At 40.1% G+C, this 21,630-nt stretch overlaps 1 protein-coding gene across 1 annotated transcript; it reads left to right on the top strand.

The window, feature by feature from the left end:
* Positions 1-13,518: 13,518 nt before the first annotated feature.
* LOC117663119 (aquaporin-5-like) lies at positions 13,519-17,562 on the top strand. Its single transcript, XM_034413054.2, has 4 exons — positions 13,519-13,899; positions 15,200-15,364; positions 16,833-16,916; positions 17,374-17,562. Exons 1-4 carry the CDS (start codon positions 13,519-13,521, stop codon positions 17,560-17,562), a joined length of 819 nt encoding a protein of 272 aa, XP_034268945.2.
* The last annotated feature ends 4,068 nt before the right edge of the window (positions 17,563-21,630 follow it).

Below are 21,630 nucleotides of genomic sequence, written 5' to 3'. Positions count from 1 at the left end.
GGTCGTATTTATCGGTTCTCCAAACTACTCAAAATTTCCGCTACCGGTTCTCCAGAACCTGCTGAATACCACCTCTGCCCCCAGTTCATATCTGCCTTAGAAACAAGTAGAGCTCCTGCCATTCATTTCTTAATCCCTGAAGTAAAAGCTTTACCTCTTTAATGCTTGTTTGTTGTTTTAAAGTTGAAGCAATGTGCCAGTTTAAGAGAAAAATAACTTTAACTGCAAACAGTTCCGTTCTTCTGTCTTATTAGTAATGCAGTTTCCAACAGGGCCTCTTAACAGTGTTTACTCCCTGGAAAAAGCCATCCTGCAATGATTATTTAATCCCAATCCTGAACAACCAGCCCTGCTGCCTTGTTCCTCTGATCTGGCTGATAAAACTCTTCCGAGCTATCGATTAGCTTTTTACAGATAAATATCTCTTGGTCACGTTTGTGGTTCTGCAATGCAAGTCTGGCTTTTAAGGAAGGTACTATGCAGGTTGTTGTTGTTGTTGTTTTTAACTGGATCAGAAATGAGAGACAGTGCAATCTGATGCCCTGGCTGGTACCTCCCACAAATGCTTGGCATTTTTTAACACAGATTAATAGGAATTAGAGGGAGAAAAAAAATGTTTAATTATATCAATGCAGTTTTCATTCAGAAGGAATGAAATCAAGTATCTTGTCTTGGTCTGTTCATCTCTTTGTCCTGGCCCAGTTCCCCCCCCCCCCATTTTGTTGTTTTTTTTTTTTTGTTTTGTTTTTTGAGGTTGGGTGCAGAATGCCAGCCAAAGACCAAGGATGGCTCCTAGCCCTAAAATCAGCCAAGGGCCCCAAACGGAAAAATTGTACCTAGCTGCAAGGTTCCTACATTAGGAGCATATCATGATGATAGATCGTTAAGCCTGAAGGCAGGCCAGTATCTTTGGTAACAATCAGGCAAGTGCAAGAGTGGGTGGACAGGCAGGCTTTGCTGGCTGGCTTGTGGTAGAGAGGACATGTGGTACAGCAGAAAGAGCTGAGCTCCCTGGTATAACACAATTTCAGTCAGAGAGGAAGACATCCGATTTGAGGATCCACTCTGCATGGACGGTGTGTTCCTATAGTTTGATCACTAGGTGGCGCTCAGTGGCGCTGGCAGAGCTTGTGTCAAAGAGACAAAAACTGTGTCAACTGTATGCATGTAAGAATGGGTGGAACGTCTATCAAATCACCAAAATGCTACTTTCACACCCACATATACAAATAGTCCTCAAGTTACGATCACAATTTACGTTGGTAAGTGAAACATTTATGAAGTGAGTTTTGCCCAATTTTATGACTTTTCTTGCCCCAGTTGTTCCGTGATTCATTGCATTTAAGGTAGTAACGTGTTAAATGAATCTAACTTCCCCATTGACTTTGCTCTTCAGAAGGTGACATAAGCTGATCACATGACCCCAGGGCACTCCAACTGTCATAAATATGAGGCAGTTGCCTCTGAATCAGGGGTGTGAAACTGGCGACCTGCGGGCTGGAGGTGTCATGCGCAGGCCACGCCCACCTAGCTCCATGAAGGGAAAAAACCTTCATGCATCATGTGATGGCAAAGTGACACCGCAAGTTTGACATCCCATGCTCTGAATTTTGATCATGTGACGCTGCAGCGGCCACAAGTGTGAAAAACGGTCATAACTCCCTTTTTTTCAGTGCCGTTGTAACTTTGAATGGTCACTAAATGAACTGTTGTAAGTTGAGAACTATCTGTATATACCTCTGTTAGGATTGGATATAACTATATTTGGAAGATTTGAACATTTTTATTGATGCTTTTTTTTTCTTTAAAAAAAAAAGATGCTTCCCAATTGATACTGAGTCCTCTCAGTCGCTGGAATACAGCTGCCACAATTACTAACTGGTGCCGAACGGACGTCAGGGATGATGGGCCTTTTAATCCAGCGTCTGGGAATCCAAGCCCAAGAAGCCTGGCACTCCCAGATGAATTGGTTGCTTGGACAGCAACCAGCTGCTGGAGGAGAGGAGACACACAGATGCTACAACCAACCAGAGACGGGGCTTCCACTAGAATGAAACAATGTGCTGGAAACCACCTACTCTGAAGGGCTTAAGATAGCTCAGGCCAGAAAATGGCCATTTTGAACTGAAGCTGGAAAATACAGGCATGGGGTGCATTTGCAGTGGGGGGAGGAGGAGGGGATCCATTCAAAACAGCTGTGATGGCACAGTGGTTAGAATGCAGTATGGCAGGCTAATTCTGCCAACTGCCAGCAATTTCATTCTCACCAGCTCAAGGTTGACTCAGCCTTCCATCCTTCCAAGGGCGGTAAAATGAGGGCCCAGATTGTTGGGGGACAATATGCTGACTTTGTAAACCGCTGAGCGAGGGATTTAAAGCACTGTGAAGTAGTATATAAGTCTACGTACTATTGTTATTCCTGCACTGAGGAAGTGAGGAGTGGCCTGTACTGGTGATAGGCCAAGCAGAAACCCAATTTATTGTAACCATCAACTTTGTATAATTTCAGTAATTGGGCTGAAATACAAGAGGAAGAGGAGGAAAAGGAGGAGGATGAAATTTGCTTTGATCTCTTGGGGTGGGATAAAATGATTTGCAAATGAAAATAGCACTTCATTTGAATTAAATTAAAACAATTTATGGCTTTACGAGATAATTTGGATCTAATTAAGGTGACAGGGCTCCTCAATCAGAAACAGAGATGCTGGGAACCTTGCCTTTGGCATTCTGTTGTTATCTTCATAATAGTCCTCATAAACCACTCTGGAGTCAAAGGGGAATGTGGCACGCAAATAAAGTTTTCCACCTTCCAAATTATTGTGGCTGGGTTAAAGTGCTAGCTGCCCAAAGGCCACAGTGCTGCTTTCAAGATTTAAGCTCTTCCACACCAACAAAAATGGTAAACAGTAGTTTAGATAAATTTAGAGGACAAAGTTAGATAGCAAGTGTACTACAGTATTCTCTGATGATGATGTGTTTATCAGGATTGGATTGGATTTTGTTCTATTTATTTTTTTTTGACAGTAGACAAAAAGAGCACTTTTAGCATAGAAACAATTTCTATAGAAAAAAAAAGACAGGAAGGAAGGAAGGAAGGAAGGAAGGAAGGAAGGAAGGAAGGAAGGAAGGAAGGAAGGAAGGAAGGAAACAATATTAAAATGAAAGAAAGTGGCAAAATTTACAGTGGCAAAATAAAAAAATCTTATTATTCATGTTTGTACAAATTATTAGAGCACAGGATCTGATGCTTTTGTCAAAATAATTAAATACTTTAAATAGTTAAAGCAGCATCACTCATTGTGCCTCAAGCTCTGTCCCTTTCATATGTATATGTGACATCATGGCATATTTACAAAAGGGATGGCGCTTGCAACAGGATGGTACAGAGCTGATTTCATCATTTCACTTCCATGACCTCCTTCCCCAAACATATACCTGCATGGTAGAGCCCATTTTTGTACCCTTTCCATGATGGGAAATCTTGCTGGAGTTACTGCTGTCTTAACCCTTTGCTAAGTCGTTTTGTGTAAATCAATAGTTCTCTTAAGCCTCACGTACTGCATTTAGCCCAGGGCAAAACAGTTAAAGGGGGTGCCTTGAACAAGACTGTCTGAAACATGGATTTATTTGCCACTAAGCTGAGAAGTTTAGTTATGAAGGTTCATCATGCTGATCTTCATGATATGAACCCTCAGGAAAAGATATCAGGAGGCCTTAGCCTGGATTTGAGATGTTTTTCCCCTCTCTTTCCAGGTCCATATAAACATACTTTGTGGGATATTCGGGGATTGCTTAGCAAATCCCTAGATAATACAATTCTAAATATTCATTTAAACTATATAGATTATTTTCCTAATAGTAACTGCAGGTAGCCCCTCACTTACAAACATTTGCTTAGTGACCATTTGATGCAGGGGTGGGTTCTATTTACCTTTACTACCGGTTTGCAACGGGGCCACGCACATGCACATGCTCTTCTGCGCATGCGCAGAAGCATTTTGATGACGTCGGGGTTGGTGGGCGGAGCCTCCCGCTGGTTTTGCTACTGGTTCTATAGAACCAGTGCGAACCGGGGGCAACCCATCACTGGTTTGATGTTACAATGGCACTGAAAAAAGTGACTTATGACTGATTTTCACACTTAGGACCGTTGCAGCATTCCCATGGCTTTATGTTCAAAATCTGGGCACTTAACAACTGGCATGTATTTAGGACAGTTCTGTCCCTAAATCATGTGATCACCATTTGTCACCTTCCCATCTGGCTTCCGACAAGCAAAATCAATGAGGGAAGCCAGGTTTGCTTAACAGCCACATGATTCACTTAACAATTAGAGTGATTCACTTAACAACTGAGGCAAAAAAGGTCATAAAATGGGACAAAACTCATCTAACAACTTCCTTATTTATTTAACAACATAACTTTTGGACTCAATTGTGATAGTAAACTGTGGATTATCTTTAACCACAGATATTTCACAGAATCTGAGTAAATAAATCCTATTTATCTGCCTGCATTACAAATGCTTAGAGGGACATTTTCACCAATTGTTATAATATTGTGCTTATTGCAATTAATTGTTTATCCAGAGGTTTTACCATGTTGCTGCATTATTTCTATGAACGTAATAAAGATCTTTGACAAACATTATACAGTAGTAGCCAAAATTGTGGAAACCTTTTGAGAAAAGTGTATTTTCTGAAACTAGCTAATAACACCACTTTTTTTTGGAGTAGTACCATAAAATTATATGTCAATGGAAAGATAATTTAATCAAGAATATAATGCAATAACTTTTAAGAAAGAATTTGCTATTAGAATAGCAGTTACAGTATACAGAAGAAAAGTGAAACTTGTAGAAAAAATGAGATATATAAAAATTGTCACCATAGAAAAAATGAGATATACAAAAATTATCACGTCAGTTAATACTTAGTTGGGTAACCTTTAGCATGAATTATGGCCTTACGTCTTCCCATGGAGTGAACCAAGTCTTTTAGTTCTGTAGCTGTTATAATGTAAAACCAAGATTGAATGATTGCTTCTATTAACTGGGTTTTATTGCTGGGTCACGTCTGACTAACAAGTTTCTTTAGTCGGCGCCATAGATTTTCAGTTGGGTTAAGGTCTGAGCTCTTCCCATGCCATTCCAGCAGTGGAATATGATTATCTTGAAACTCCAATAAAAAGTGGTGTTATTAGTCATCAAACCTCAAAAATACACTTTTCCCAAAAGGTTTCCACAATTTTGGCCACTACTGTAAACAAGACCAAAATGTCATCTGCATATAATAATAATTTATGTTCAATTTTGCTCACATGCATTCCCTGAATTTGTTGTTTTAAGCATACCAAAGATTCCAAGACCAAATTAAATATCAAAGTACATGGTTCACATCACTTCTTGATTACTTTGGAGATAATTCCATTGATTATTATTCATGAGGAATAAATTAGAATAACAACAATCTATTCAAGAAATAAATGCTACAGGAAAATTATTTCTGTTCACATCTTGTACCAAAAACTCACTTTGTACCATATCAAAAAAAAAAAAAAAATTCCCCACATCCAGTAATGCCAAACAGTTCTATAATTTTCATCAATATAAAAAACTAATAGTCATCCCAAAAAAATCTAATGTTATCAAATATTTGACATTCTGTCATAAAGCAGGATTTGCCCAATGAATTATTGATGGTAATACCTTCTACAATCTGCATTTCAAAATGTGTGTAAAATTATGACCAGTGTAACACCTAATTGGACAGTCCTTTCTTCTGCTCTTGAGTTTATACAAGATTTGCTGAAGTAAATTACTGATGTATTTGATTGCAATTAGTTTTATTTTGCTTTTTCAACAGAATAACAAGGAAGAAGCTTTGTTGTGGAATAGTATTCTTTTGCATACATACACTTTTTCATTTCTTAAGTTCATTTCTCAAAAGTTTAGCACTTTTGGCCAGAGCATTTTTTTTGTTGTTAGTTGCGAAGTCGTGTCCAACCCATCGCAACTCCATGGACAACATTCCTCCAGGCCTTCCTGTCCTCTACCGTCCTCTGAAGTCCATTTAAACTCATGCCTACTGCTTCAGTGACTCCATCCGGTCACCTCATTCTCTGTTGTCCCGTTCTTCTTTTGCCCTCAATCTTTCCCAGCATTAGGCTCTTCTCCAGTGAGTCCTTCCTTCTCATTAGGTGGCCAAAGTATTTGAGTTTCAGCTTAAAAAAAAAAAAGATGAATCAAAAATTGGAATTAAGATCACTGGGGGAAATATCAACAACCTCAGATATGCAGATGATATCACTCTAATGGCAGAAAGTGAAGAGGAACTAAAGAGCCTCTTGATATGGGTGAAGAAGAGAGTTGGCTTGAAACTCAACATTAAGAAAACTAAGATCATGACATCCAACCCTCTCAATTCCTGGCAAATAGATGGGGAAGAAATGGAGGTAGTGGCAGATTTTATTTTCCTGGGCTCCAAGATCACTGCCGATGGGGACTACAGCCAAGAAATTAAAAGATGCTTGCTCCTGGAGAGGAAAGCTATGGCAAATCTAGACAGCACTCTGAAAAGCAGAGACATCACCCTGCCAACAAAAGTGCATATAGTCAAGGCTATGGTTTTCCCAGTGTATGGTTGTGAAAGTTGGACCATCAGAAAGGCTGAACGCCAAAGAATTGAGGCCTTTGAACTATGGTGCTGGAGAAGACTCCTGTGAGTCCTTTGGACTGCAAGGTGATCAAACCAGTCAGTCCTAGAGGAGATCAACCCTGACTGCTCTTTAGAAGGCCAGAATATATGTTTCAACAAATCCACAACTGATTCAGCCAGGACTTTTTTTTAAAAATGTGGAGAAAACAGCATATCCAAGCAATGCATCCAAGGAGTCTTAACTGGCGTGCTATTTTACAATTTTCTTATTCTGGACCTGTCAACATATCAATAATAGGCATTTTATCCATTTCTGTTGGCTTCAGAATTCATCAAAGCATACAATCTGAACTAAATTTTTGCTTCCAAGTGTATCCATTGATCTGCTTGAATAATTATTGAGAGCCTCCTTTGGTCTAATCTAGTAGAACATTTCTTCATATGCTTTACTCGGTCATTGTAGTAAAAGGTAGATCATTAACAGGTAGAGCCGTGGTGGGGCAGTGGTTAGATTGCAATACTGCAAGCTAACTCACTGCCCACAGTCTGGAGTTTGATCCAGACCGACTCAGCTTTCCATCCTTCCGAGTTAGGTACAATGAGGACCCAGATTGTTGGGGACAATATGCTGACTCTGTAAACCGCTTAGAGGGGACTGTAAAGCACTGTGAAGTGGTATATAAGTCTAAATGCTATTGCTAACATTTAGCAAACTCACTAAGTGGTTGACAGTGCTAGTGACGTGTAAACAGGATGGGATGAGAAGATGCAAATCCATATTGACAGAAAATTAGACTTGATGATGTCCATTGATGAAATAACAAAAGGCAATGGTTCCAACAAAAATAAATTCTGTCTCATTAACATATGTGAAAAAAATAATGAAAAGATTGAAAACAAAGCCAAAATCACCCAAGGGAGCTGGTGGCGGAAGATGATTCAACAATCAAAATTATATTGACAATTCAAATTGAACTGGGATTAGTTTTCCCCTCCCTACTTTTTCCTCACACTACGTAGATGACCTATTTCTGAGGGAGCCTGTTTTCTAGGCATCTGCATAAAAGATTCAATATGTATAAGTCCTTAAAGAATACTCCGTTGCATATTCATCATTGTTTTCCAGACAACGCCACAGTGATGCAATGGGAAGGGCCATTCCTACCATTGTTGGAGGAAAATGGCAGGAGTGAAGGGATATCCTGGAATGTCTCTTCTGCCCAGGATGGGAGGATCAAATAAACACAAAGAGAATCAACTGCATCCTAGGAAGCAAATGTTTCGCATATGGGACAGCAGCAGAAAAAGCAATAACAATCCAGAGGTGAGGTTCCTAGTCTTGTACATTAGAGATTTGTCACCCGTATCTTATTAACTTCTAAATATGTTCTTAATGTGGCTATGTACAAGTGATTCCTAAGGCTGTCACCCAATGTCATATGTGAGTCAACATAATAATATCAATGCTTGAAGCAGCAATTGCTGTCTATGTTTTATCCTAATTCAGCCCTGCGAGATAGACCAAATTTGGAAACCAAAGATACATAAGCTGAATGATAATGATCATTCAAAGATAAGGTTAGAGTAACACAATCTTGTAAGTTTGAAAGTGCTCCACCCCTCTCCCTCACTTTATCTTCATGAAAACTAGGGACAGCCATGTCTGAGATATATATATATTGGGAGCAAAGGGTCTGCTGGCTGCCAGAAAGGAAAAAAAAGCCCAGAAACTAGTGAATTGTGATTTTACTGAACTAGGGATGCATAATATTTTGGTTTACATAGGTAGAACCTGGCTAAAGAGAAAGACACATAAAACCTACGAAAAAGAAAGAAAAACAAATGTATATATATTCCTAATGATGGCTTATCACTGTTAACCGCATTTTGATTAAACTTCTTGAAACAATTGCTTGAATGATCAGATGCAGATTTCAGCTCAGAAAGGTATGAAAATAAAAAGAGCTACAGTGGTTCCTGTATTTATCGTTAATTGATTCCGGGAGGCACGACAACTACCAAAAACAATGAGTACCAAACAATTTTTTCCTATAAAGAATATGATGAGCAACTGACATCAACAAGTTCTAGCTTATGGTCGAGTACCAAACAAACGATGAGTACCAGGACAAAATTTTCACGGCAAAATGCATCGACTACCAAACTTGACAAGTTTCAAAGCAGTCAGGCATCAAGTTACCACTGTAATTGGATTGAGATAGGCAGCTCTAGAAATTGAATAAATAAATAAATAAATAAATAAATAAATAAATAAATAAATAAATAAATAAATATACTTTGGGAATAAATATGTTTAGAAATGTAAAAATGGGGGCAAGGGGATGGGGGAAGAAAGATATTACATTCATTTATTCACTCCTTCCATTGATCAACCACTCAGTCACAAATTTCTGAGCAATGTACATAAAAAAAAAAGAAAAACCAGTAATAACAAGTACAGGTAGTCCTCGATTTATGACCATGATTGACTCCAAAATTTATGTTGTTAAGTGAGAATTTGTTAAGTGAGTTTTGCCCCACTTTACGACATTTTTGTCACAGTTGTTAAGTGAATCACTGCAGTTGATATGTTAGTAACCCGGTTGTTAAGTGAATCTGGCTTCCTGATTGTCTTTGCTTGTCAGAAGGTCGTAAAAAGTTATCACGTGACTCTGGGACACTGCAACAGTCATAAGTATAAACCAGTGGCCAAGTGTTTGAATTTTAATCATATGACAGTGGGGATGCTGCAAAGGTCGTAAGTGTGAAAAACGGTCCTAAGTCACTTTTTTCAGTGCTATTGTCTCTTTGAACGGTCACTAAATGAACTGTTGTAAGTCGAGGACTATCTGTATTGAAATCGTTTGGTTTTTTTTAAAAAAATGCACATATAAAAAATAGAAAGGAAAAGAGATATAGGTGAATATATTCTGAAGTGATATAGACCAGCAAACCACTTTTATAATCTTGCCAAGAAAACATCAGGAACTTGTCAAAGCCAGAAGTTATTACTTGATCTGGAGGCACCCACAGACTGTAAGACCACTGGTAATAGCAGATGTGACATTAGCATAGGATACAGCGGTGAAATCTACTTACCTTTGCTACCGGTTCGGGTGCGCTCCCACGCGGGAGCACCTCTTCTGCACATGCGGAAATCTGCGCATGCGCAGATGGTTAAAAAACAGGACATAATGATGTTCTGATGGGTGTGTGGAGCCTCCCACCGCCAGTGCTACCGATTCGGTGAGCCAGATAGAACCAGGGGGATTTCACAGCTGATAGGAAACTTCTTCTTCTGGCTTGATTTTAAGCCCTCAGTGAGATCTGAGGTAGCAGCTGATCCTAGGTAGCAATATTTTTTAAGCATCATTTCTGAGAACAATCTGGCTGAATAATTCATTTCAGTGGAGCTTAGATAGGAAAATGTTCTTTGCGAGTGGGTTGCATTTGGATTAGTGAACATTCTATAAATTTCCTTTCCAAAGTAGGTTGTGCAATAGTTTTATGTTTCTATTTCAGGATTCATTTTCATGTTCCTCTTTATTTTTTTCCTCCCTGAAATCCTCTTTTATGCATTTAGTTTATTAAAGATTCATAAAAGCTAGTAAATTAAAATTTAATGAGTGAACGTTAACACAAGCATGATTCTTATTACCCACTTGAAGTCCTGGTGGGCAGCACATCAAATTTCATCCACACCTGATGCTAAAAAAGAACATTCACACTAATGCAATTCTGTTTCATGCCTGTCATTCCTTTGGGCATTTGTCTTAGTTTGAATGAAATCTGAAAAAGGATGATTCACTTGATTCAATTCTCCATTCATCCTATAGTATTTTAGTGAGACAGTTTTCCTGAAAGTGAGAACAATTAATCAGTGGAACAACTTGCCTCCAGAAGTTGTGGGTGCTCCAGCACTGGAGGTTTTTAAGAAGACATTGGACAATCATTTGTCTGAAATGGTTTAGATCAGGGCTGTCAAACTCCCGGCTCGCAGGCCAGATGCGTCACATGCTGGCTATGCCCAAGCCTGGTTTAGCGAAGGCGGGGGGGGGGGAGTCGCGATACATCACATGATGCCACCATGATGATGTGAGTTTGACACCCCTGGTCTAGATCCTACTGCTTTAATAGGGGGTTGGATTTGAAGATCTCCAAAACTCTTCCAATACCACTCTATAAAGCCTTAGTAAGGCTTAGTAAGGCACCTAGAATACTTATCCAGTTTTGGTCACCACACTTTAAAAAAGATGTTGAGACTCAAGAAAGAATGCAGAGAAGAGCAACCAAGATGATTGGGGGACTGGAGGCTAAAACATATGATGAACAGTTGCAGGAACTGGGCATGGCTAGTCTAGTGAAGCGAAGTGAAGGACCAGGGGAGATATGATAGCAGTGTTCCAGTATTTGAGGGGTTGCCACAGAGAGGAGGGGGTCAAGCTATTTTCCAAGGTACCTGAAGGCCAAACAACGAATGGGTGGAAATTGAACAAGGAGAGATTCAACCTGGAAATAAGAAATTTTCTGGCAGTGAGAGCAATCAATCAATGGAACAGCTTGCCTTCAGAAGTTGTGGGAGCTTCATCACTGGAAGCTTTCAAGAAGAGACTGGACTGTCATCTGTCAGAACTGGTATAGGGTCTGTTTGGGCAGGGGGTTGGACTAGATGACCTACAAGGTCCCTTCCACCTCTGTTAATCTGTATCTTCCAATTCTGATATTCTGTTATTTTATTCTGTTATTCTGAGATGTTCATGAAACTTATCAAAATTTTGAATGTCTTTTAGAAATTCTTCAAACATTCTAAGATCTTTGATCCAAAATGAAAAATTATGGCTGAATTTCATTATTGGGAAAATCTAAGAACAACCTAACGATAACAAGGATTTTTTGAGAAAATTGGTCACAATCTTGCTGAAACGTCTGTGGCCATCCTTAGAATAATTTCACCTGAGAAGGAATTTTAGCTTTTGCTCTGCAAGCTGCTTCAAGAAAATATTTCGCTCTAATTCCAGTTTTTATTTTAAAAAAAACAAAACAACCTCTAAGACATGGACTTTAAACATTTTCTATAACTGCAGGAATTAGATGCCAAAAAATTCTCCAATACACATTTTAGCCATACTTTTTGGGAAATCAGGTATCAAAAATTATCATATTTGTTATTGTAATTGACGTTGGTTCAGTGCCATATTGTTCCATTTCGTCATGTATTTTTCCATTATTCAGGTTCCCCTTCAAATGGCCAGAAGACAAAATGAATTTTTCACATTATGTGCAACTTGGTGGCAAATGTACTAAAGGGTCCTTTTGATCTATTCAGTGCCTCAAGTCTGTGAACAAAAATGTTTAAATAGGATCTTATGAAATGTTGTTCATACAAGTAGGTTTCACAAACATTTCTGCCCCATACCTGCTTTATCCATCCTGTTTGGATAATGAAGACTATGAAAATGAAAGACCTATAACTCATTCTTAGAAACCAGTAAAGAATCTGGCCACAATCTGAATAGGTTTTGTGACATCATCACATAGGGAAATATGATTGTTATTAGCATAATATTTGGTATTACTCTGACTGGCATCTGTGACTCTAGAACGCAACATAGCCCAAAGCAGTGGAAGGCAAAATAACTTCAGATCAGCAGAAAAGAGAGGAAACATATGCTGAGTAGAAAAACAATAGTCCCTGTCCACAAAACCTTCTTTTATCCCCAAATTTCTGCTGGTGAATGTGCAGCACAAGTTACACATTGTGTACAATATCTTATTTGTTTGTTTAAAATATGTCTGTACTGCTCACTTCCTTAATGGCTTAGTGCACCTTTCAGAAAGTGAATAAAAACTACTGAAATATACCATGTAAACAAACAATCAACGCAATTACATGATGCATTTTAAAGCATATAATTAAGGGGCTAAAACAGCTACACTTATGAAAATGATGGATTCAATTAGAAGGTCCGAGTAAACAAGGATGTTTTGAACCCTCTCCTCAACTCTAATCATGAGGGTCCTCAGCTTCATACTCAAGTGGCTTTCTCTTCTATAGCCTGAGCTATGCCAGGAAGAAACCAAAATGAACATGGACCTGTGACATCCCCATGGACCTGTGGTACTACGTCCCTCCAAGATCGCCCCATTGATAAGGACATATGAGAACTTGGTCCTATAGCACAGAGGCCCCCAACCTTTTGGATACCAGGGACCGGTTCCATCGAGAGAAGTTTTTCTGCATGGTTTCACATGCTGCCTGCATCCCTCAGAAGGGGCTTGGATTGTTTGCGTGGCTCGGTTTCTGGCATGCCATGAACCGGTGCTGGTCCATGGACTGGGGATTGGGGACCCCTGCTACAGCAGACAAAGCTTTACACACTCCATCTAAATGCATACAGTTGCATTTACTTGCATGTTACAAAATAAAATATGAGAACTCCCACTTTTCAGAGAACGAGAATGAAAAGAAAGACAATGAACCATCTTATTTGCTTCAAGACCGCCAAAGTCCCTTCCAGTCCTATAATTCTATGATGTTATGAATGTTCTGAAATAATTCTAAAAGATTTTTCAAAAACAGGTTAATGCTTTGAGAAGAATGCCCCCTCTTCCCCCAATCTTTAGGGCTTTCTCATTAACTATGGAAATTGTTTGGGATATTTTAACCTCGAAATACAGTAGTCCTGATTCAAAAATTACCCTCAGGATGACTGACAGGTTTCTCTTTGGCCCCACCTACACTGGGTTAAACCCATCCCTTTCTCACTATAAATGCATGCAGCATGGCCCAGCAAATTTACTCCTTGCTCGTGGTGCCTACAAATTCCATCTTAACACCCACTCGGTGTCTACTGCACCAGCCATGGCTACTACTGCTGAAAGACGAGCAGAGATTCTTAGCCCCAAATTTGCCTGGGCTATTCTAAGTGAATTTGTAGGAACTGCAATCTTTCTCTGCATTGCCTTGGGTGCCTCCTTCAAGTGGCCTTTGGAAGAGCCTAACGTTCTCCAGATTTCTTTGGCTTTCGGACTAACCGTCGCAACCATGGTTCAGATCTTTGGTCATATCAGCGGCGCACATATCAACCCAGCTGTCACCCTTGCCTACTTTGTGGGGAACCAGATCTCCATCGTCCGCTTTGTATTTTATATGATCTTACAGGTGCTGGGAGGCCTTGCTGGTGCAGGAATCATCTATTCCGTGACACCCGGAGAGATCCGCTCAACACTATTTGCCAATCATGTAAGTCTTTCTTTGCCAATTAATCTGAAAGAAGCTTGTGTGCATGACTCCCAAATTATTGCTTTGGGTCAGTGAATGAACAGAAGCCAAACAGGCAATTCTTTAAGAGTCCCTCTGACTTTGCCAAAAGACCCTATGATATAATTAACTGGATGCTCTCTTAAGGAATTAACCAAAGGGTAATAGGGTGTGATTCTAGCCAGATCCAATTTTCCATAAATTCCTTTCTGAAGCAACTTTCCACAACAGAAGCAACAATCTGATCTTGTTAAGAGCATTTAGAGTTGACGTGTATTTAGGCCGTGAGATGTGTTCCTTTAAAAAGAAGAAAGGTAATAACAAATTGTTATGCATAATTGTTATGTAGCATATGGTACTTGTATTAGAAGTTGTCTTTGAGATCTCCTTGTGGGACAACAGGAGGGAACACAGGCATTGTGAGGTTTAATTAAAGAAGACTCAAAAGCAAGGGAACTGACTACCTTTGAAAGTCTCTAGACAGAGTTGGCCCTGCAGTGGCAAGGAAGGGAGTCTACCACTGCTGAGATGCCCTCATGGGTAGCCCTCCATGGTCTGCTATGATTGAATCAGCAGCCGGCCACTCACACTTGGGGAAATTCTTTCATCTGAAAAATGTGCTACTTCTACAACAATTATTGAAGAATTCTGCATACATAACAAAACCTGCAGCCAAAGTGCGGGGTGGGGGATTGACATGTTATTGAGCTTTTCGACTCCCGGTAGGCCAACCATGGATAAATCCAAGAAAAGAAAAGTTTCAGAAGAAAACAGAATGTTTAATTCATCTACATATGCTAATTTTGTGGCCGTTCAGGAAATAGTCAGGCACGGGAAGGGTTTTGTGGCTCCCGGTGTTTTCTTTTCTGTGGGAAACAGGTCCAAATGGCTCTTTGAGTGTTTAAAGTTGCTGACCAGGGGTGGGTTCTACTTACCTTTACTATCGGTTCGCAATGGGACCACGTGCATGCTAGCTTCGCTTGCATGCATGCACACGCGCTTCTGAGCATGCACACGCACTTCTGCATATGTGCAGATCACCCATGATGACGTCATGGCAGGTGGGCAGAGCCTCCCGACGGTTTTACTACCAGTTCTATAGAATCGGACCGAACCGGGAGCAACCCATCACTGTTGCCGATCCCTGTCCTAGTAACATATCTTTGGGAAGACAACACCAAGACTGTGTTGGTGGGAAATTTACAAGGACACTGTAACAAGTTGTTTGTGTTGGGCCTGTGCTTTTTTATTTCCTTAACTCTCCTTTCTGACACTTTGGCAGGTCCTCAAAGACGTATCTGCAGGGGAAGCCTTTTTGATTGAAATCGTTCTAACTTTTTCTGTGGTTATGTGCATCTTCTCTGTAACCGATAAGCGCAGGAGAGAGAGCAGAAGTTATGCAGCATTGTCTATCGGCCTGGCTGTCACTATGGCTCACCTTATTGGGGTGAGTCGCTTCATTTTATTCTTTACAAGTTATTAAGCAGAAGGATTCACTTGTAGGAAACACAGCAGAAGACATCTCCCTATTAAAGAAAGATGAAGGAAAGAGGGCAGGAAGAGTTAGGTAAGATTTTATGAGAATAAGGGGGAGGGGTCACTCTTTGTGTTGATTTGTTTCATTTTGTTTTTATAAACTGACATTTCGAGGTTATCAAAAGTTGATTTGTTTATTTGTTTTTTAAGCAATGCTTTACTTGAGGAGGCTGAGTAGAAGGCCAAATGCTTTTGAAAGACTCTAGATCAGTTCAGATTCAAACTTGGTGAAACAAAAAATTTGTAAAAACTAAAACCGAGGAAATTTGAGAAGCCACAGATGTTTTGACACACAGCTGATAAAATTTCTCACATCAGTATCAAAACAATTCAGTTCAGAAATCGATATAACCATCACCCTTGATTCAGAAGCCCCATGCAGAATAGGTCTGCCTTAATATTGCTAGTAAAGTGCAGAGATGAAACTCTGCAAACAGTAGTTAATTGTAGTTAATTGTATTTGGATTTATTTGCAGGACAGTCTTTTCCACCCATTTCCTAAGAGTTGGAATGTGTATCTAACCGAATAAACACATATGCTGGAATGATAATTTTGTTTCCATCTTTCGTATTATATTTACAAATGTGTGACATTGTAATGCATGCAATATTAAGGAAAGCATTAACAAGCAGGCCAAGTGAGGGCAGGATCTAATTTATATGTATGCATGCAAATTTAGAAATACTTTTGATATTTTCAATAGAATTTCAAAACCACTCACATAATGTAGGTGATTATGACCAGAATCCTCATGGATCTTCCCAGTCTGCTGTCTAGATGCTCCTACAAATAAATAACTTCATAATGTATTGCCTTTAAACTGGATTTGGCATATACACTAATCCTCTGCTCCCTTATATGAGATCCCTTCATACAGAGAGCTATTCCCTATACAGGTGCATACATGGCAACTTTGCATGTTTCTGATAGGGATCAACACAGCTTCCACTGTTGTACTGAAAGGAAGTAGTGCTGGATACCAAATATCAAGATCACCCCAAATTTATATCTACAGGGGAAAACTCAAGGAAGGGTCTGTAGATAACGTATATACAAATGTTGTTGCAATGGGCAATAAGAAATGGGAAATATCCTGACAGTGATGTTTATCTAAATGAGACAAAGAATCTCCACAAAGGAGGCAATAATAAATTATGCAGGATGGGGGATAAAGTAGGAGAAAAGGCCCCAATGAATAGAATACTTGAAGTCAAATCTTTTTTCAAGCTGAGCAACTTTGAGATATGTGGACTTCAGCTTCCAGAATTCTTAGCAAACGAAACAAGCTGAGGAATTCTGGGAGTTGAAGTCCAGGCATTGGGAAACATTACTTTAGACTATCATCAATCTAAATTAATGCCTTTTCTTCCTTTAACAGATTTATTATACTGGCTGCTCCATAAATCCAGCAAGATCCTTTGCCCCTGCTGTCATACTGGGAAAATTCGGTCCTTTTCACTGGGTAAGATTCTCTTTGCGGACTCTGTCAGCCCAGATCGTCAATTGTTAGCCTAGATTACATAAACCTCCTTCACACCAAACTTCCTTCACTGATAAACCTTCATCCAAGCTCAGAGAGCACCAAGGACTTCATAAATATATTCTGCTTAGTAAACAGCCAAGTATTAGCTAAGCATGAAATCTGTTCTATAAGTAGAATATGAAAATCAGAGGGAGAACTGCAGCAGTTGTCTTCAGAACATACTTTGCCATGAAGCACATGGAGAGGAGATGAAACCATGGCACCTTGGTAGAAATCACTGGTTCTTCTCAGGTGTCAAAATATTTGGGTCAGATTTGCTTCTTGGTAGTTTGTCTAGCAATGGAACATCTAACCCATGATATACAAAGGATTCTAGCCTGAGGAAGCAATGTTTTTGTATTCTTCAAAGTTGCTTTTCATTTGCTTCTTTCTACAGATCTTCTGGATGGGACCTTTCATAGGGGCTGTCTTGGCTGCTGTAATTTACAACTACGTCCTATGTCCCCAGAGACTGAGCAGGGAGGAGAGGCTGGCTATTTTTAAAGGTTTCTTTGATTCTGAAGATAATCTGCAGCAGCCACCAGGAAATAGGGCTGACGCACGCTGGAACAGTGAGTGTGCATGAGAGATTATATCAAATTCTGTGTGAATGGCTTCACCGCCCACCACCCATTCTTATTATGCAGAACACAGAGAAACAATGTCTTACCATGGCAAGAAAAAGAATAAATTAAGGTGTTCCTTAATTAAAGTCTAATCTAATGCCATGCCTATTTAGTCCACCACAAGCAGATATGGGATTTAACTCCAGGCCAAGGGTTTAAACCGTGTGTCAGGTTTCGAGGTTGTCTCAAATAAATTGCATTTCAAACAAAGTCCTTGAAGAAAAACTCCCATTTATTAAGCACGACATTCTGAATCCGACTCCATTGCAGCCAACACTGACTTCCAGACCCAAAACCCTCCCTTTCCGTTCCCCACTCCCCTGCGCTCATTGGCCATCTTCCAAGTCACTCTACCCCTGATCTACTGCTCCAGCTCAAAGGAATTTCCCACCTCCCATCCCATCTCCTAGGGGATATTATCTCCAGGGAAAATAAGTAGGTGAAAAGTCAAACGTCCCTTTCCAGACGCCTCTGCTTCTCCTTCTTATGTCAGCACTAGAGTAAATGCAGCTTGAAGTGCTGACACCGTGCTTGCAAGCCAGATTAATAAAAGGATGTGCCATGATTGCCAAATGCTCATACTGTAAATGTTATCTGTTTTATACAGATAGAGACCAGAGTTGATGCTTATGTGTATATGTATGAACATTGGCATTGCTTCTAGTTAAAATGGTTTATAACTACTGCATCAGGGAGGTTAGACTTTTTGATTTCCTTGGCCTGCCAGCCAAGATATATTTATAGGCTGCGTAAACAGAGGGATAGAATCAAGATCACGTGAAGTGTTAATACCACTTTATAATGCCTTGGTAAGGCCACACTTGGAATACTGCATCCAGTTTTGGTTGCCATGATGTAAAAAAGATGTGGAGACCGTAGAAAAAGTGCAGAGAAGAGCAACAAAGATGATTAGGGGACTGGAGGCTAAAACATATGAAGAATGGTTGCAGGAACTGGGAATGTCTAGTTTAATGAAAAGAAGGACTAGGGGAGACATGATAGCAGTGTTTCAATATCTCAGGGGCTGCCACAAAGAAGAGGGAGTCAAGCTATTCTTCAAAGCACCTGAGGGTAGGACAAGAAGCAATGGTGGGAAACTAATCAAGGAGAAAAGCAACCTAGAACTAAGGAGAAATTTCCTGACACTTAGAACAATTAACCAGTGGAACAACTTGCCTCCAGAAGTTGTGAATGCTCCAACACTGGAAGTTTTAAAGAAGATATTGGATAACCACTTGTCTGAAGTGGTGTAGGGTTTCCTGCCTAGGCAGGGGGTTGGACTAGAAGACCTTCAAGGTCCCTTCCAACTCTGTTATTCTTTTTTTTGTTCAGAGTCAATCATTTCCCCCCATCCATGGAGTAGTCTTACTTGTTAATATATCTGATCAATAAAATCTGCATCTACCTACCTTCCTTATCTAAAATTTGCCAGCTGCTTCTAGAAATCACTGACTGCATTGACTGCAGCATCAAATACTGGTGGTGGGTGGGGTGGGGTAGGGGAACTCCACAGCTGCTCTCAGAAGAGCATAGGTTAACCAGCCCAATGAGTTCATGGCTGTCCATTTAGGTGGACACTAACTGCCCCAATGGAATGAACCAACATATAGGCAGTATATAGAAATCAAGCCTTACATTTATGCCAGGGCTTAAAACCTAGCGCTTTTCTTCTCATCCTTTTGACTCTATGGACTTTGGGACATACTTTTCCCTGCCTTGAGAGTCAAAGACTTCAGCTCAACGTTTACGGTTATGTCTGACTTGGTTCCTACCTTGTTGGGTCGAACACTGATAGACATTCCTCTCAGGTACTTTTGAAAAACAGTAGTGTGTCCGTAATTGTGCTTCCTGGGACCCTTTAAATTGTCCTGTTGGCTTCTCAAATTGGGAGCATCTGTCGACCTCAGAGAGCAAAACATCAGATCAGCCCTGCCTTCTACAGGTAGTCCTCGACTTACAACTACAATTGAGCCCAAAATTTCTGTTGCTGAGAAATTTTTAAGTGAATTTTGCCCCGTTTTACTTTTCTTACCACAGGTTACCACAGATTGTTAAGTGAATCACTGCAGTTGTTAAGTTAGTAACACGGGTGTTAAGTAAATCTGGCTTCCCCATTGATTGTGCTTGTCAGAAGGTCGCAAAAGGGGTTCATGCGACTCCCTTGTTGTTTGTACAACTCTTTGCAAATGAGTGTGGTAACTGGCAAATTATGTTGTGCAGTTCTCAGTCTTGATTGGACATGAAAGATCATGAGAATACAGTTTCAGGACTCTAAAATGTGACTGTCCTGTGTGTGTGCCAGTGGTGGGTTACCTCCGGTTCGGTCCGGTTCTATAGAACCGGTAGTAAAACCGGCGGGAGGCTCCGCCCACCCGCCATGATGTTATCATGGGTGATCTCCGCATGCGCAGAAGTGCGTGCACGCTCTTGTTGCGAACCAGTAGTAAAGGTAAGTAGAACCCACCCCTGGTATGTATGTGTGCATTTGAGCCAGTAATATCTATATTGTACTATGGTTAGCTCTCCTACTAACTAACCCTCTGCCAATTTCAGATCCCTCTGGTCAGGAGAACCATCCCATGAACTATACGTCACACATGTAACTTGGAAAGCTTCGTGGAGTGATACTTACCTTACCACCCTGAGAAGTGATGTCCGTCAAGCCTCATATTCCTGAAAAGCCCCTGTGACAATATTCTGATCAAAGACTTGGCACTGCACTGGAGAGGAAGCAAAGATAGGTTCACGCTGTGAAGGAGAAGGCCACATCCATCTCAAAGTCACCATATCCTCTCTCTGAGCCCCACTACCTCATAAGCATTTCCACTTCAAAACCGTGGCTCAAATTCTTCTCTGGATTGTGGAATTAATCAGGCAGCAGTTGTGGGGTATGTAATATAGAAAGTTAATGGTATACTAGATGTACTTTCTCTTAAATTATATTGTTGTTAATAACCCAGAAAGTGATCTTTTATCCATTAAAAATAAATGAGTGGAAATGAGTATTGTTATATATATATATCATGTTGAGAGCCTTTTTGACAGAAAACATTGGCTGATAATACAAATAAAATGTTATTAAAATCCTCATGTTTGGTGAATGTTTATCTTTATGGTGAATCTTTATGTCTTGGATAGTTTAGGAATCATTTTCTTGTTTATTTAAAGAATTTATATGCCATTTCTGTGTTTTTACAAATTCAACAAAACAAATATATGAAAAAGCCAAACAAAATTGCAAACACACACACACACACACACACACAGAGAGAGAGAGAGAGAGAGAGAGAGAGAGGGGGAGAGGGAGAGGGAGAGGGAGAGAGAGAGAGAGAGAGAGAGAGACCCCAAAGGCCTATCTATTCCAACAGTTTATTTTCTCTCAGTAGCCAATTATTCCTAATATTACCAATGTACAGGTAAAGATAAAATTTCCCCCTGTCCAGATGTGTCCAACTGTCGGGGACTGTGCTCATCTCAGTTTCTTAGCTGAGGGAGCCAGCATTATCTGAAGATACTTCCATGGTCATGTGACCAGCATGACTATATGCTGAGGCACACAGAATGCTGTTACCTTCCCACTGAAGTGGTACCTATTTATCTACTCACATTTGCATGCTTTCAAACTTCAGGTTTGCAGGAGCTGGGGCAAGTAATAGGAACTCACCCTGACACACAGCGCTCAGTTCTCGAACACAGGATGTAAGCTTTCCAACTGACAAGCTCAGGAAAAGTTTACAGTCGTTGAACCAGTTCAGTCTGAGAGAAATAATTGCTAAAAAACCACCCAGTGTCTGTATTCAGGACATCCTACAAGTTCTCTGAACTTAAATCTGAAGCAGGAGTGCAGCTCTCACTAGAAAAGATTGGCTAACTCTTACAAAATGCATTTCTGTATCTGCAAATCTATCGCAACACAAAGGAAGTTGATTTAAGGAAACTCTTTTCCCATCCTTCTTATGATGTTTCACGTTAGGAGAAATTTCCATATTCAGTTGGTTTTATCTTTACTTGAAATCTTGTGTCAGCAT

Source organism: Pantherophis guttatus, chromosome 2, assembly GCF_059756535.1.
Source record: "Pantherophis guttatus breed Tessera chromosome 2, ASM5975653v1, whole genome shotgun sequence".
NCBI lineage: Eukaryota > Metazoa > Chordata > Lepidosauria > Squamata > Colubridae > Pantherophis > Pantherophis guttatus.
The sequence above is the reverse complement of the archived record's forward strand: the minus strand, read 5'-3'. Positions and strand labels throughout refer to the sequence as shown.